General features: G+C 43.4%; 1 protein-coding gene across 2 annotated transcripts in view; it reads right to left on the reverse strand.

The window, feature by feature from the left end:
* The window catches only part of MYO5B (myosin VB), a 264,377-nt gene that overhangs the window by 145,264 nt on the left and 102,378 nt on the right, over positions 1-16,735 (reverse strand). For both annotated transcript variants that reach the window (XM_045528029.1, XM_045528028.1), the window contains exons 2-3: positions 6,896-7,006; positions 625-796 (exon numbers count right to left, since the gene is read on the reverse strand). In XM_045528029.1, coding sequence (XP_045383985.1) covers positions 625-796; positions 6,896-7,006 — 283 coding nt within the window. The remainder of the gene's footprint in view (positions 1-624; positions 797-6,895; positions 7,007-16,735) is intronic.

The raw sequence follows: 16,735 nt of genomic DNA on the forward strand, positions 1-16,735 counted from the left end.
TTATGGGGTTCTATTAGTATTTTTGCCATACCACTTAGCAATACTCTTAGAAAAACAAAACAAAGCAGAAACCACAATTTGGGATGTGGGAAAAGGAGAAGTTTTAAGAAAATCAAATACGATAATTTCAGGACTTTTTAAGCATTTAGTATGTTTTGCTCGCTAATTTGACAAAACCTCATCAAGCACCATGTCTGTACATAGGCAAAGTGACTGGATCAGAAAGAAAGGCAGCCCTTTCGAGCAGAAAAACAAAACAAGCCAAGCATGAATTTTCAGGCATGGGTTGGGTGGTGAGAGCAGGCGCCCGAGCCTGGGCACTGTTCTACCCTCACTGCTCTGTCATGACTCCAGGGATTGAGCCTACACCAGTCACACCCCATGATGTGACCCATTTCTTCCCTGGTTGAGCCGTGATTAACACCAATCATCCCGTAGAGACTGGTACAGCCTAATTAAGCCCCATTCACTGATTGCAAACCTTTTTAGGGTCTCAGAAGAGAGGTACTTATAAATGACAGAGTAAAACTGGGATTCTTAACCATTTGAAGAATGGTTACACGTCCACAGCTGGTAAGTACTTTCAAACACACACACACAGCCAATAGACACTTGTCCACTTACCACAGTAGGTGTAGATGTGGTTGGACTCCAGGAAACGGACCTTCAAATTATGCAAGACAGCAGGCTCGTGCAGATAGCTAAGGGCAGTGAGGTCATTCTCTCCCACCAAGATATCCGGATTCCGTAAGAAGGGCAGCTGGTTGCTCTGGACGTCAACTGGGTATTCCCGAATCTAAAGACATGCAAGTAGCAGACACAAAAAGGCAGAGTTATGAAGCATTTGTAGTCAATGTCCTGTCTTCTTCACTGAGATCACTAACATGATCAGAAGTGATAAAGATAAATAATGTTTTAAAGAAAGGCAAACTGAACAAATATCTGTGTTTCCATGATAGACCAGTAGAGGTGGAAAATTTGCTGATAACATAACCCCAGGATATTAAGGTAAAGGACTGACAAGACATTCAGGAAGCACCAGATTTAAGAGAGTCTTCTATAGTTTCTTAATGAAAAATACTGAATCTTTAATTCCAGTTCCAGGTGGGGTGCTGTTCTTTCTCCCATCTAAGGCACCTTCCTTGATTGGCCCCATTTATTGCTGGTGCTTCACTCTCAAGTTTTATTTGGATTATCTTGTGACTACAAGTGGCCTCAAATTGTACCATGCGTACATGTATTTCTCCACAACCTAACTGCGAGCTCTTCCAAGGCAGTAATTTTGCTTTGACCTAAAGTATATTAATAGCTCGGAATATACAAGCAAAATCGAGGAGTAGGATTACACATTTTAAGGTCAAATCTCAGGACACATTTATAACTGACTACACATATGCACACAGATACATCTACACATGTAAGTTATAAAAAAGTAGCAGAGGGTATTTTTAAACATTGTGAGGAACTTGGCTGCTATGCACAATGTTTTATCTAAGTGTTAAATTCCTTACGGTGTTCTTAAAAATCTTCTGGGAAACTTGTGAAAACAGTTTCTTCAGCCCAGTTTATATATCAAGAGCTCTGGGGCGGGGCTTAAGAATCTGAAACTTAAAGAAATTCTCAAGTAATTCTGATACAGGTGGCCTATAGATCACATTTTAAGAATTACTGTTCTACATAAACCTTTTAGAAAATTCTATGGACGTAGACTCAGTTTATTGGGATAATAGTCAATTTTTAAGAGAATATAAATTATCAATGTTCCTCCCATACCACTTTTAGAGGGACTTGTATTATCAAATCTTAGGGTGTACTATAAACCCAGACAGGAAAGGTGCTAAAATAGGCAGTTGAATGAAATGTAATAGACCCAGAAATAAATGCAAGTACATAGAGAAAATTTGTACATGATAATGTTAAAATTGCAAATCAAAGGTTAAGAGGAATTTTTAAAATAATGTGAGTAGGTAAACTAGCCATTTGGAAAAAAGTGCCAGTATTCTATTCTCACTCCCAGAAGCCAAAGTAAGCTTTAGATGGAATATTAAAAAAGAGAAACAGAAAAACAGGCCAACATTTGTATACGTTTTGGAAGGAAGAACTTTTGAAGGGTGACGCAAAAACCAAAACCATATAGGAAAATATTCATGAATTTCACTATAATACAAAACTTGAAAACCATCATAAAACACACCATGTACAAAGTCAAATGGGTACAGGGACTCTGCACTATGTGACAGAATTCATAGTCTCAATATCTAGAGAGCTATAAGAAATCAAGAAGAAAACCAACACCTTCACAGAAAATTATACACAGAACACAAAATAAGAACAAATGGACAACACATAAAAAAACTGTACAACTTGACCAGTAAACAAAGAGATGCAAATAAACATTATTAGCACTGCTATCCACCAGATGAGCAAAAGCATAAAGACTGACAAGACCCTAACTAGGAATAGTGGGGACAAACAGACGTATGACATGAGGGTACGGATTGCTTCAACCTCTCTGGAGGGCAGCAGGCAAAACCTACTCAGAATTTTACATCAATAGACTCCTCCTTCCTTGGTCACACAAAATAATCTTATAAGTGAGCAAAGATAGGGACTCACTAAAGCTAGAGATAATGACAGTAAAACACGACAGACCTATGTGGATGGTCAGGCAGCTACCCATAACATGCTTCTGAATTAAGAAAAAAGGTGTCTAGAGAATTTATGAGAGAATCCCATTTTTTAAAACTATGTGTTAAAAGTGAGACAAAGGGGAAATAGAGCGTTCAGGGTTGATTTTTATTTCCTTACATTCTAGAGTTGGTAGCTACCACCTTCTGCTGTTAGTGGTATCACCAAGACCCTAAATCACACTTTCCTCCTGGAGCCATCCCAGAGGTGCCCTGGTAGAGATGTCCCTGGCCCCCTCAGAACATACCTCTTCATTCAGTGCCATCCTTAGATCTAAGAAGGGGCCCTCTTCCCTGGGCCCTGCATTTTAGAGGCTTTCAAGTATCAAAAACACAAAATATACACTTACTAATGAACACATGATGTCTCCATCCTTGGGATCAGCATTCAGTGCAGATACAGAATGACTGAAACTCTCAGCACCACTCTGGTGACTAACACCCCTTCAGGCCCCAGGGAAATACCTCTCCACACCTCTTGCCCCATTGTCCTTGAAATAAAACAATGGTGCCCAGTTCCCTTGAAGGTTCACGGGTTTTGTCATCGCCAATGTCAGAGACTATACTGCTTTGCAGTGGGGAGAGGAATCAGGCGGCAAAGATGTCTAGGTAAGAGACACATGAACATGCCATCCTTCCTTTCAGAGAGCAGACATGCAGAAGATTCTTAGAGAATGGAGTATCATTTCCCAGTTGGGCCAAAGGTCCAAGTCCTTGCTTCTCCACACGTTCTAATCATGGTTCCAGATGTGCTAAGTGTTTGCAACCACTGCAACAGGACAAATGAGGAATACTAACCCATAGGGGACAATTCCTATTACTCTTACACGTGTTTGTACACAGGTGCAGGCACAACATGCTCAAAGACAGTGATTCTTTACATTGGCAACTGGATGGAGACTGAGTAGTAGAGTTGCAATTATCTTTACTTTTGAAATATTAAATGTTTTAAAGTTAAACATGTAAGATCTAAATAATTTTGATAAAATATAATTATACATTGAAGCAGACCATAGGATTACATTCTCTCCTACCCCAGCCCCACAAACATCAGGGTGGTCTTGGTACTGAGACACGGATGGAGCACGTTACTCTACTCTCTATAGCGCCCACATGCTCCATCTCCCTCTCACGAGCGCCAAGCTAGGACCCTGCACATAGGGAGTACTCACCATCAACGTGCCTGCCCGACACTGGACACAAACTCAGCTGGAAAACAGAATTTAAACGCAAAACCATGGAAACAGGGAGAGTTTTCCCTGCCACTAGAGGGCAAGAGTTGAGCAGTCTGCAAGGGAGGTAGGGCCAAGAGAGAGCAGGTCTGACCTGCAGAGAGCTCTGCTCCAGGGGAGGCAGGAGGAAGTTACCTTAACGCCAAGGACTGCATTCCATGAAATGCCCAATCCAGCTTAAAAACACAGTACTGTGCCAAGGGCTGGCACACCTAGATATCTCGTACCCACTGCGGCTTGTATCCTTTCCCTCCAACCCCCCCCCAAAAGTTTGACATCTTCCTCATTGGCTTCAACATAAAACATTTTACATCATACTAGGTGAAATCAGTCACAAAAATACAGACACTATGATTCCACATATATGAGGGATCTGGAATGGTCAAATTCAGAAACAGTAAAATGGAGGTTTCTAGGGGCCATGGGGGGAGAAGAGGTTGGTAAGTTAGTGTCTAACGGGGACCAGGTTTCAGTTTTGCAAGATGAAGAGTTCTGGAGAAGGACAGTGGTGATGGCTGCACAATGATGTGAGTGCCAATGAGTTGCTAATTGCCACTGGATTGTTAAAAATAGCTGTGGTAGGTTCTATGTTACATATATTTTGCCGCCAAAATAAATAAGCAAAAGCAGGAGTGATAAAACATGTTAGAGACAGTGAGAAGTCTGACCACCCTGAACAGAGGGCATGGGTTATCAGGTAGGTCGAAGGTCCTGTCCTAAGTCAAAGTTGGGAACAGTATTATATTTATGGAAGAGACCCTAATTGATTTTAATCCTTTGCCACTGCAGTAAAACCCACACTACTGGACTTCAGGGGAAGAGATTGATGGGGTGAATTTTCCAGCCAAGCTAGTATACCAGGGATGGTTTCAGCTTCAGAAGAGACTCCTTTCAAGTCTTCAGGGTCCAGCCACAGAACTTCTGTGCTCCTGTGTCTAGTCCACAGCTCTGCTGAGTTGCTCATAATGACAGCTCAGAGCCAGCCGTGGACAAGCCACAGCCCATGAGCAACCTAGACAGACTCAGGTGTTCAGAGCCCATTATTTCTGGAGAGCTGCTCATCTCCAGCCCCAGCCTTCCTTTCCAATCACACACTCACTGGCCTGGTAGCAGGGGAAGGAGGAGACAGGCCCTGGGCAGCTGCCAGGATTAGTCACGCAAGGCCAAATTCGTTTTCAGCAGGGGAGGCGTGCATCTGCTCTGTTTTTAGCAACACAGATCATTCCCCACTACCTCTGTACAACTTTTCAAAAACACCCACCCACTTGAAAAGATCAACTGAAATGAAGTCTGCTGGAGTAGAATATACTCCAGCCAAGTGCGTGGACTAATTTTGTTTCAGGCGTGGGGTGGGAAGTTATTCAACATGGTAAACATAATTCCATCTGTTGGGAGTTGTGTTTCTCAGCTCAAAACCAAGAGGCGGCTAGCAAGACCTGCCTGCTAGGAAGAGGAAGGGGAGGGGTGCACACTTTGGTGCAGACATTTTCTAACAAACTCACTGTTGCAAGTTTACCAAATGATACCCTCAAGTTGATAAAAAATAGAAGTTAGTGCTAGGAGGATGTTTGGTCAACAAGCTAGTCACCAACCCTCTAGAAAAGGAGACAAGACAGAAATGCTTGAAAGGATGAAAACAACAGGCAATAAATGATCAAAGGCTAGAGGATGCAGGACAAACTTTTAGTGCTACTGGTGCTCAGGGAGGGGCAACAATCACTCCAACACAAACCACCTCTTCACACGATGCCTACATCCCAAACTCAATCTATCCCAAAGCAGATTCTTGGTTTTTTCCTGCCACATTGTTCCAAATCTCTCTCCTTCCACACCCCGACTGTAAACCCTTCATGAACTACCTCTGCTTGCGTCCTCAGCCTGAGACCACATGACTGTCCCCTTCTCCCATGGCTTCTAGTTGCACTGGCCTCCTTTCCTTACCTTGAACATGACAAGGTCGCAGGACTTCAGCACACATAGCTCCTGCCTGGGATACTTCACTCTCAGCCCATTGCATCCTGAGTCTTCCATGGCTGGTTCATTTCCACAACCCCCTCCCCCTCAAGAAGCCTGGCCTTGCTAAACACCCCGACCTCAGAGCAGGCTCCTTCATTCTCCCTCCCATACCATCCACTTTCTCCCATGTCTACTGCCATTGGCCACAGTCCTTTGTCTTGCTTCTGTGTTCACGTTCATTGCCTGCTCTGGCACTGAGCCCCCCAAAACATCAGGGCCACAACTGTTCATCCATCTGCCTCCCATGACCCGACTCAGTGCACAGGGTGAGCATTCAAATTATCTGTGGAATGTACCGATCACAAAAGACTCAAGGGAAACTGAATCCCACACATTAGGAGGAATAGAATTTCATAGTTAACTACCTTGTCTTCCCTTTGAGAGAAATCAACAAAAAGAATGCTCATGACAGCAGCTAATACATATGGAGTGCTACGTACCAGACACTATTCTAAGTACTTGCCACCTATTGGCCCATTTTATTCTCAGAGCAGCCCTAGACAAACTACCACCCCCATTTTACAGATGAAGTAACAGGCTCGTAAACATCACTAACTCATGCAAGGTTACAAAGCCAGGAATGGCTGAACCAGGATCCCAATCCTGACAGGCTGGCTTCATAGGCCCTGTTCCCTGCAGACTCTTGCAAGTAGCTACTCTCCCTTCACTTCCCACTTATGCCTCAATCCCAGGAAGGGAACCTCCTGTTCCCTCAACTCCACTGAGGAGATTCTGGCCTCAACCACCAATGACCTCATAGTTGCTAACCCCAATGGGCACTTGACATCCAGAGAGCAGCTTCCTGGTTTGCAATTTCACATGCATCATCATCAACAGCAACAATGACAAATGCAAGGGCTCAGAAGCACCAGTATCCAAGAAAAACTCCAGCCACAATGTATCATCTAGTCCTGTTCAGCACACACCTGAGGCTCCTCACCCCTCAGAACCAGCACGTACCGTTTCATCTTCCAGTTTGAGCCGCAGGGTCTTGTCTCCCTCTTTGTAGTCCTTGGTTAATTCAGCCGAGCACCACACTTCATCAGGGTCAGGGATCCAGACCCTTGTGAACTGAAAAAGATTAGCACAGAAGTTTCTAAATATGTGTCATTATCCAGGAGGGGCCCATCAGGAAAACTTTGAAAGCTATCCGTGCATATATACACCCCTTCGAATTTCAAGACACGAGATGATCCACGTTAACAGACAAATAACTCACAGGACCAGGAGCCAAGGGCAACTTGTAGATCTTAAGAGAACATCACAGATCAAGGAAATTAAAATTCCAGAGAGATTGCTGGGCCTGCATTTGGTTCTATCGTCCAGAGTTTTATACTATTACCTCGAAGGGTGTTACAAAACAGCTATGTCAGAAGAAACACCCAGCATGCTACAAACAAACAAAACACCACACGCAAAGAAACATCAAGATGGTACAGCAAATCTTCAAAGGTCAGGAATCTCTGCTGCGATATTCTGCATTCAGGGACAAGATTATTTTCCTGCAGAAGTGAAAGAAAGTGGTCAGCATATTTAAGTATCTCCAAGTTGTCAGACACCTCAATTTATTTGTCCATTCCCTAAGCCACAAATATACCCAGAAATCTCACTCAACCTCCTCCCAGCAGCTCTGATTTGCAGACAAAAGGCACTGACCTGGCCAAGTCCTGGCAGGAAAGAACACAGCCCTTGCTAAGTGGCGACAGAGGAGCCAGTGATGTGCCCGACACATTCTCAATGTAACCTGGGGCTTCTCAGCCCTCACTTGTCCATAGAATCACCTGGGGAGCTTCGCAAACACCAATTCTGGGTTCTACCTCAGACCAACACAGGCAGGATCTGAGGCGACAGAAAAGCTGCCAAGGAGACTAACATGCACAGCAACAAACAGCAGCATCTGGATCTACTGGCTGTCACTCCTGGCATCACCCTCTGCACCTCTGCACAACTGTCAAATTTCTAAGGTTTCGTCTCACATGTAAGCGACGACCACAGGGTCTATTTGCTTTAGAAGCTATCAGTGCATATGGCTTCATGGCCAAAGTAGACTCTTAGCAAACCTGATATAAAAGGCTCTTTTGACCACAAGCTCAACCAGAACATGTGCTTGGATCAGCATAATCCATCTTCTTCCTGGAGTGACATCCCTGAGCACAGACCCTGTTGGCCAGTTAACCTGTGCACAAGCTGCCAGCTGGATTTTGGTTCTGCCTTAATAAAAAAAAAAAAAGCGTTTTCCTCCAAGTGATCACTTTTGTAAGTAAAACTTTGATGCCTACTATACTTGTCTCTAACTCACTATTGAGCGGTCAAAGTCATAAGGCAACAGAATCAGAGTACTAATCAATGAGAAAGCAAATCGACCAACTTGCATCCTTGACGTTCCAACCCAAGGTATAAGCCAAAGTCATCTGTTTTTGGCACTACAAAGAAACAAGTTGACAGAATATTAACCTCCTGCCTGCCTTACACACCAAGATAGTACTGTATTTTTATAGTCAAAAACTACAGACTTTTAGAGTAACAAAGAGCTTTATGGTATCTGAGAGCTCCAGAGTGCAATATAAAGTGTTCTGAGTTATCTCCAGAGAAAACTCCCTGAGCATTTGCTGACCTTAACTGTCAACATTTCTTCTGCCCTTGGGTGTTCTAACTTACCTTCTCCACTGTCCCTTAAGCCATCCATCCAGCTGACATGACCTTTAAGACTCTGTCCCTATGCTTCAGGTAAGTGTCCTTTCTTTGGCTTCGCTACACTTCTTCTCTGGTTGCTCTCTGTTCTGAGTTACGCTCCGGGGACTTCCCCTGCCAGTCAGCACAGCCAAGAAATCTTACCCAAAAGCAAAGTCTCCACTCCGTGTACCTCACATCAGGAATGTCTCAAGATAACAGAATGACTAACAACAGATGAGAACGGGGAAAACTCCAACAGGAACCGAATGGAGGTGATGATGTATGGATACCGGAGGTGAGTAGAGCCCAGCCCCAGCTCAGCCAGGGACACCACCCCCAAACCCTGCAACCACATGCCAGTCGTCAGGCAGTTAATTGCATCCAGCACTGGAAGAATCTCACTGCCTTGCTCTCTAATTCTTCATCTAGGAGAATTCATCTCTCTCCTTTTTAAACAGACTGAAAGCACCTGATATGCAGAAAATGGGCTACTGAGATTTTCCCATACCCACAAAACCTATCACAACAGCAAGGGCATACTGGGACCCTAATGATACTTCAGCTCTTTGTTCCTCCAAGTGAGGACCTCGGCATCACCACTCAGGAGCATGTCAGAGATGCAGAATCTCAGCTTCCGCCTGGAACCCTCGAATCAGAATCTGTGCACCTGTTTGTTCTTCTGCTCCTTCAACTGAATCTCCTACTTTCATGCCTTTGGAAACAGGTCAGCAAACTCTAGTTGTGGGCCAAATCTGGCACGCTGTTTTTGCATAGCCCAGGAGTTAAGAATAGCTTTTAAACTGTTAAATAGTTAAAAAGTTAAAAGAATGATATTCACATAACATGAAAAAGTTATATGAAAATCAAATTTTGGTGACCATAAATAGTTTTATTGGAATACAACCATGCTCATTCATTCAATTATCTATGCAATACCATATTTCAATGACAGAGTTCAGTAACTGTGACAGAGACCCTATGGCCCAAAGCTTAAAATATCTACCATCTGACCCTTTACAGAAGGTTTGCCAACCGCTGCCCTTGTACTTGCTGTTTCCTCGGTCCAGAGTGCCCTTCTCCTCACTTGTCCATGAGGGCAGAGTCCAAGTTCCAGCACCACATCCCCATTGAACACCTCCTTCCCTGTCCCCTACAAAGTTAGCCCTACCCAACTATGTGTTGCCACAATAAATTCTTCCATGATTAGCTTTCTTTCTGGTTTTGTAGTCATTGCTTGCACATCAGTTTCATCTCATTACAGCAAGATCTTTCAGATATACTGTTGGGCATCTTGGTATCCCTGGGATCTGGTACATCCCTGGCACATAGCAGATGCTCACTAAATGTTCACTGAGTACAAGAATCAAACAGAATGTGCATTTATGGTGCACCTGGTTTATATCTAAAACACATTGTGGTAAGCACCATGTAATCATGTATAAACATGGAGATCTATACCTTGAACTTAAGGTACATATAATCTAGTTGGGTAGGTAATTCACACAGAGATATACTCTGATAGAGTGATGTGACCAATTCCTAAGGAGAGCAATGGCTATTCATTGGGAGAAGGGGAAGATGCGGAAAAAAGGGGCAACAAGTTAATGTCAACTTCAAAGGACAGGAGGTGGGTGGCCAAATTCTCACACAACTTTTAAAAGACTATTGTGTATCCAGATCTGACCAAGCAAGCTTTGAGATTCAAACCCTGTAAATATCTGGGCCGCTAGCATGTCCCCACTCAGTTCCCACAATATAGACACATGTGGACATGCATTGAGATCACTACAGCTCACTGTCACAGCAGAATGAAGTCAATCCTCTGTTCTGTGGGTGCAGGATGGTTGACATCTGCAGGCAGCATCCCCCGATTCCTTCCTCCTCACTTTTATCGTACTTCACATTCTCAGCTTAAAGTGCCTATAAATTACTAAGCAGGGCCGTTTACCCAATGTCACACATACCATGCATAATGAGCGATTTATAGGTCTTCCAAGGGTAATTTTAAATATAATCAAATTTTGCCTTACTTGCTAGCTTTGCAAACATTCCCCCCCCCCACAACAACCTATCCACCAAGGAAGATGCATCACCTCTGTAACGCACAACGCAGTATACAATCAGCGCGAAATAAATGACTAAGAAAGCAGACACACAAACTAAGAAGGGAGAGACAGCGCCACAGTAGCTAGCAAAGACTTGAGGAAGAAAGATCTGAGCTTTGGAGATAGAAAGGATTTGGAAGGGAAGGGTTTCTCTTTGGTGTGATGAAAATGTTTTATATAGTCAGACAGAGGTGGTGCATGCACAACATTGTAAATACACTAAACGCCACTGAGACGTTCACTTTAGAATTGTTAGTTTTCTACTATGTGAATTTTACCTCAATTTAAACATACACGCACACACCGTTCTGGCTGCAGAGGACACAAACAGTATCCTGTAAACCCTCTCTCCTAACGTGGGTTCTCACTCCTAGACTATGGATAAGCAGTAAGATAAAACATTTTCACAGAAAGTCATCATTTTATGAGCCAGAAACTCTCTAGAAATAAGGTTCCATGTTGCCTTTTAGTTTCTTACCTTCAAGGAATTCCCTCAAACCAATTTGACCTCCACCAGACCTACTGCAAGGCAGCACCCTGTAGGAAAGACATGCTCACTCACGTAACCCGATTACAGTGCTACTCAAATTCGTCACCACCCCATCTTAACAATGCTTCCTTCGATCATATCAAAGTAAGCAAGATAGCAAATCTGACCTAATTATCAAAGAAAAGCTTGTGATTTTGGAAAGAGCCCCGTGTATTTCCTGGAGAAGGCCGATGCCTATGTCAAGTGCAAATGCATGAGTACCAAGCTACTCTCTGCAGCCCCCTGTTGGTTTCTCCAGCTGCAGGGCCATCTCCCACAGTTCTGCACACAGCTGGAGGAAGCGGCTGCCTATGTCAACAGCGTTCAGTCCTGTCTGCACGTGAGAATCACCTGGAAGCTTTTACAAACCCCAATGTCAGGCAATACCCAAGACTACTTCCATCCATCTCTGGGAGTGAGAACCAGGCAGTTTTTTTTTTAAGCTCCTCAGATGAATCTAATATTCAAGGAAGTTTGAGAACCAACAGTTCATGCGACTTGACTCGAACTGTGATGTGAAAGGTGTCACAGACACACACGTGCCCAGAGGCCTCGCCCCACCAAGGCTTGTGGTTGAACACAAAATTTCAGCCTGTGGATTCTTTCTCCTGAGTTGAAGGACTCCCTCCCAAAAGCCCCAGCTAAAATGTAAATACACTCTCCACAAGAGCACATTTACCCATTTACATGAATTACCACCATGCAGTATAGGACTGCGGCCCAGTGTATGGGCTCTAGGGTCAAACAGCTCTGGTGGGAATTCTAACCACCACTTATGATGATGAACAGGTCTGAGCTGTGGTTTCCTCAGTTGAACAGCGGGGTTAAAAATCATACCCACCTCATAAAGTGCTCCAAGAACTAAATAAGGGCCCATAGTAGCAGAGCACGTAAATATTAGGCAATGATAATGATACCACATACTGTTTTGTCCAGAAAAGCAGGATCCTGATGGGATTTTGGATAGGATTAGGGAACAGGAAAATAAGAAACCCAAGGTTTCATATTATTGGGATCCTTTTGATGTCCTGCAGGTCACAGTACATAGGTAGCCATGCCTATGGATCTATCTAGTCTTAAATGCTAGAACATTTAAAAACTCTGCAGATCTTTAAAAACAAAAACACCAACACCCATGTCCCAGACTTGAATAATCAAGATTAACTCTCTGGGGCTAAAGCCCAAGCACTGCATTTTAAAAACCAAAAGAAAGTTTCCCAAGTGCTCAGTGTGCCACCAGAATTAAAACCACTATTTCAAAGTCAGCTTCAGAGGTAAGGTGGACTTTAGGGAAAAGAGAATAGGTACGTTGGAAACACTCATTCCCTAGAATTATTGATACGCTACTTCCATAACCTTATATTAATATAAGTAAATTTGAGTACTATAATAATTTCAACTTATTTTCAAATCCGAGTTAAGATAAGCAGGGGTATCACTCCTAGTTTACAGAAGAGAAACCGGAGGGTTAAAAGCACTGAACAATTTGCCCAGGTCACTGAGAGCCAAGTCAGGAGCAGAACCAGAGACAGATCTCAGGCTCTGACTGTAAGTCCTCCCCTGTCTACTCTCTCCTGGAGAAATATTGATTTTCCTACAGCAGCCCAGGACCTGCTGAGTATGTATTTTATACAGGTAAAGTGTCTTGTAATTACACATGAAAACAAGTGTAAATGCCTATTTACAATGACACCAAGCTAAGCCACCAGGTGGTTTCCGTGGTAAGCAGTAAATGAACTGAAGTTTTAGTTGTAAGGAAGCCTTGACCTGAAGCAAGATCGCCTGAGCAGGGTTCCCTGGGAACGGACAAGGGGCCCCCCTCCAGCCTAACTCGGTGGCTACCTGGATAAATGGCCTGTCCACTCCTATGTTTAGTGACCAAGAACAGGAACACCGATTTCTTCATTACTGTAACCCTAGCACTAAAATAAAGTCCACAGTTTTTAGTAGGCACTCAAATCTCTGCTTCAAATTGAAATTGGGACTCTGGTTGGAAGGAGGGGGAGAAGCCCTTTTGACAAAATAGAAAATGCAGTCAACAACCTTTTGCTCAGGACACGAGTTTTTGCTAGAACTTACCCGGGAGGATGCAAGATTCAGGTGATGAGCTTTCATCCCTCAAGGAGCACAGAAGCCAACAAACTTCTCCACGAAAGACCAGTCTGAGATCGATCACAGAGAATAGCACCAAACAAAAGTCACCAGCATGGAAATGAATAACTAGGTAGATTTTTCACTTGAAACTTTCAGTCTAATTCTTAAAAGGAGAGAGGCAAGACCTACAACCCAGATGTCACCTGAGGCAGGAAGCATCACACCCAGTAAGAGGACACCAAGCTTCCCCAACCCTGGCTGGAACCCCAGGTCCAGTCCAGAATGACAGGAGTGTGTGCTTAGAACCACAGTGCTAAGAAACTAAAAAACCCTTCAGGCCAAATGAACTTGTAGCCCCTTAAAACTTGTACCCTTTAAAACTGAAGATATTCATAGCTCAGTTCTTTAGTGAGGCAAACACACTTAAATACTCCTTAAGAATATCATAAACTGCATCTTCTGTTGGGTGTGAATGTGTCCACCTTGAAGCTACTGCTATGAAAGCAATAGTTCTATGGAGGGGAAAGAAAGAAAGAAAAAACACTTCTCAACTAAGCCAGTAATTTCTTCTCAGTGCCACCGAAAGAGCAGTTTCCCAAGTGACTTGGTACCCGGCAGGGCACTGCCACACTGGAAGAACTACAAGGACACTTTCCCTAACTGTGCTTGTGGGGAGTGGGTCCCATTCCAACTCTTTGCAAAGTAAGAATTTGGAAGACAAAGACTTAGCCTTTTACCCCATCCAAGCAGAACTTCTCAATCATTTTTGTATTTACTGATGTCTGAAGACAGCGAGCCTGGGCCCAAACACTAACTGCATCCTGAATCCAGTGGTGATTAGTCCCCCAGACTTTGGGGACCAAAGTCAAGAATATCCCCACCGGGATGTTGCTGGTCATCTTTCCTTCCTATCTACTGGGCTCCCACTACAGGAGACGGGTGAGCAAGGAGGTTAAGATGCAGGTAAAGGGTGCTACTCCCAACCCCCACCATCAGGTATTGTTCTATACTCCCGAGGCCCAGCTTCTTCAAAACGTATTTCTCCGTCTGGGTGAAATATCTTCTATATCAGGGTTGTTGTTAGGATTAATATATATAAAATATTTAGCACAGTATTTGGCACATAGTAAATGCTTAATGGTTATTACTATGGCAGGAGCTCAGGCCCTGGGAATGAATAATACATGGATATTATGGGAGAGCACAGACACAACCAAATAATCCCAACAGAACCATGTGCATGCAGAATGTCATGGGAATATACAAGCTCAATGCTTGTAACTCGTTTCCCGAGTCACTTAACTCCTCCTCTCCCAGGAGCAAGCCATGTGTCTTAGTTTCCCTGTTTACTCATTCCCATTCACGGCTTCCTGAGCCAATAATAACCTTTCTTTTTCCTTAAATGCTCTTCACTGGGAAGCTCCTTGTGATTTAAAGACAGAAGGAATTTTATATAAATATGCTGTTTGTCCAGATCCAACACAGTAACTGAAAATTCATGTATGATTTGAGGCAACCAGGGGGTTCCTCAGTCCAACCCAGATCCCTCCAATCTTGCTCCTTGTTTTTTCTTAAATGATGAAGAATCAGGCTAATCTGAATGTCAGGAGAAAGAACTGTAACGTATACACAGACTGTAACAGCCAAGAGCCACTCAGCATCCTTGGGGAAAAGGATGACAGGAAAAAAGAAAGCTTCATTCTGTAATGCAGTCACTGCACTTACACAGCAAAGTTATAATAAAATCCAATATTTCTTTTTAAATGAAATAAAAGTCAAGTATACCAAAAGGCAAATCCATCTACACACACCTGGAACTGGCCGCCACAATCATTTTGACGTGTGCTGTCCTACCTGCTTATGGCATCTCATCTCAACCCAGTCTTTGGAGAAAAGAGTTAACTTTGTGATATCTGATCACATCAGTCACAATTATATCTTAGTCCACATCCTCCTTCTGTATTCGGAGCCAGTAAATAACGAAATCTCCACATGGCTGCTGAAAGCAAAATTTACCTGTTTACTGCTCCACAGATACAGTTAACAGAGCAAGCAGTATGTCCTCAAGGGACAAACTGACAAGATCGAAAGTGCCTGGTGGATGGGGAGCATTGCTGAGTCACTTTATCTGGCTAGTTCACACCAGCAGTACCTGGTGACGGGAGCCGTAGTGATACCAGGGGCTCAGGACAGCTGTCAAGCAATGTACTGCCGCTGCTGCAGTCACTTCAAGACATCCCACCTTTTATTTGATCAATAGATCAGTTTAGTACCTTCTGCATGTCCACTTACAACAAACTTGGAACATAAATCTCTGAGTCTGAACTGGGTACAAGGGGACATTCCTTGGAGACTGTGAATGGCCTAAGTGGAAAGATCACTGAAACTACCCTCATTTAAAAGGAATGTGTCCACAGCAGGACGGCTTTGTAAAGCTGCAATGCCAAATGCATTTAACTTGCTTGCCAAAGAAGCTAAAAAAGATTTACTCCAAGCTAGTATGTATCATGCAGCTATGTGTATGCCCGAATCCCATCAAAAAGCTAACATTTATTTGAAATCCTCCTTTCAGCAACATGGCTGTAAGCTCCTGGACTGTGAATGCTCCCTGTGTAGAGCAATTTAGTATGTGAATTAAGCAATTCATTGTCACACTAAAAATATTTCAGTCTCTTAAGATGGTTTCTCAGAGCATACCATCTCCATTTTTAAAGCTCTTTAGACACTCCAACTTTTAAAATCCATATGTAAAGCCATCATTTGATAGTTGTTTCCCTCTTTGTCCTGCGGATTTATACTCTACAATCTCCACAGTCAAAGGCTAGTATATTACTTTCCCCAAAGAAACAGTCTTAATGGTTTACAATCACCATAGCACTTATTAGAAAGCCACAGCCCCAGAAATACTTACCAAGTCTGTCTGTTTCCTTCTAATACCTGTTCCATTATTTGACCTCTGGTAACAACCAAAGCTAGCACTGACTCAAGTTCTTTCAGGTGAAGCTCTCGTCTGGAAACGGTACTTCATTGACCAAAATAAAGTAATTGAGAGAATGTTTTTCTGAGAAGTAACTTCGGGGAAACTGCACCTTGCACCTGGACGCACGAGTACATTGGTTTGCTTTTGCCTTATCTTTGAGAGATCACCTGTCTTAGAACTTAAACTCCTCACACACTCGCATTTGGTAGTCAAGCCAGCTCTCGCTCTTCCTTCCACAGGAGCACGTCAGCCTCCCCATCCCCAGCGGTTCCAACAACTTCATTTTTGAGCTGTTCAATGAAAGTTCTTCAACTCCTGTATGTCCTCAAAATAAGCAACAAGGCCTACAGGCCGGAACACAGACCCTAGTCCGTGCAGTCTTTACCGAACACCCGTGTGTGACAGGCAGGCACCGTGAG

This window comes from Lemur catta, chromosome 16 (assembly GCF_020740605.2).
Source record: "Lemur catta isolate mLemCat1 chromosome 16, mLemCat1.pri, whole genome shotgun sequence".
Taxonomy (NCBI): Eukaryota; Metazoa; Chordata; class Mammalia; order Primates; family Lemuridae; genus Lemur; species Lemur catta.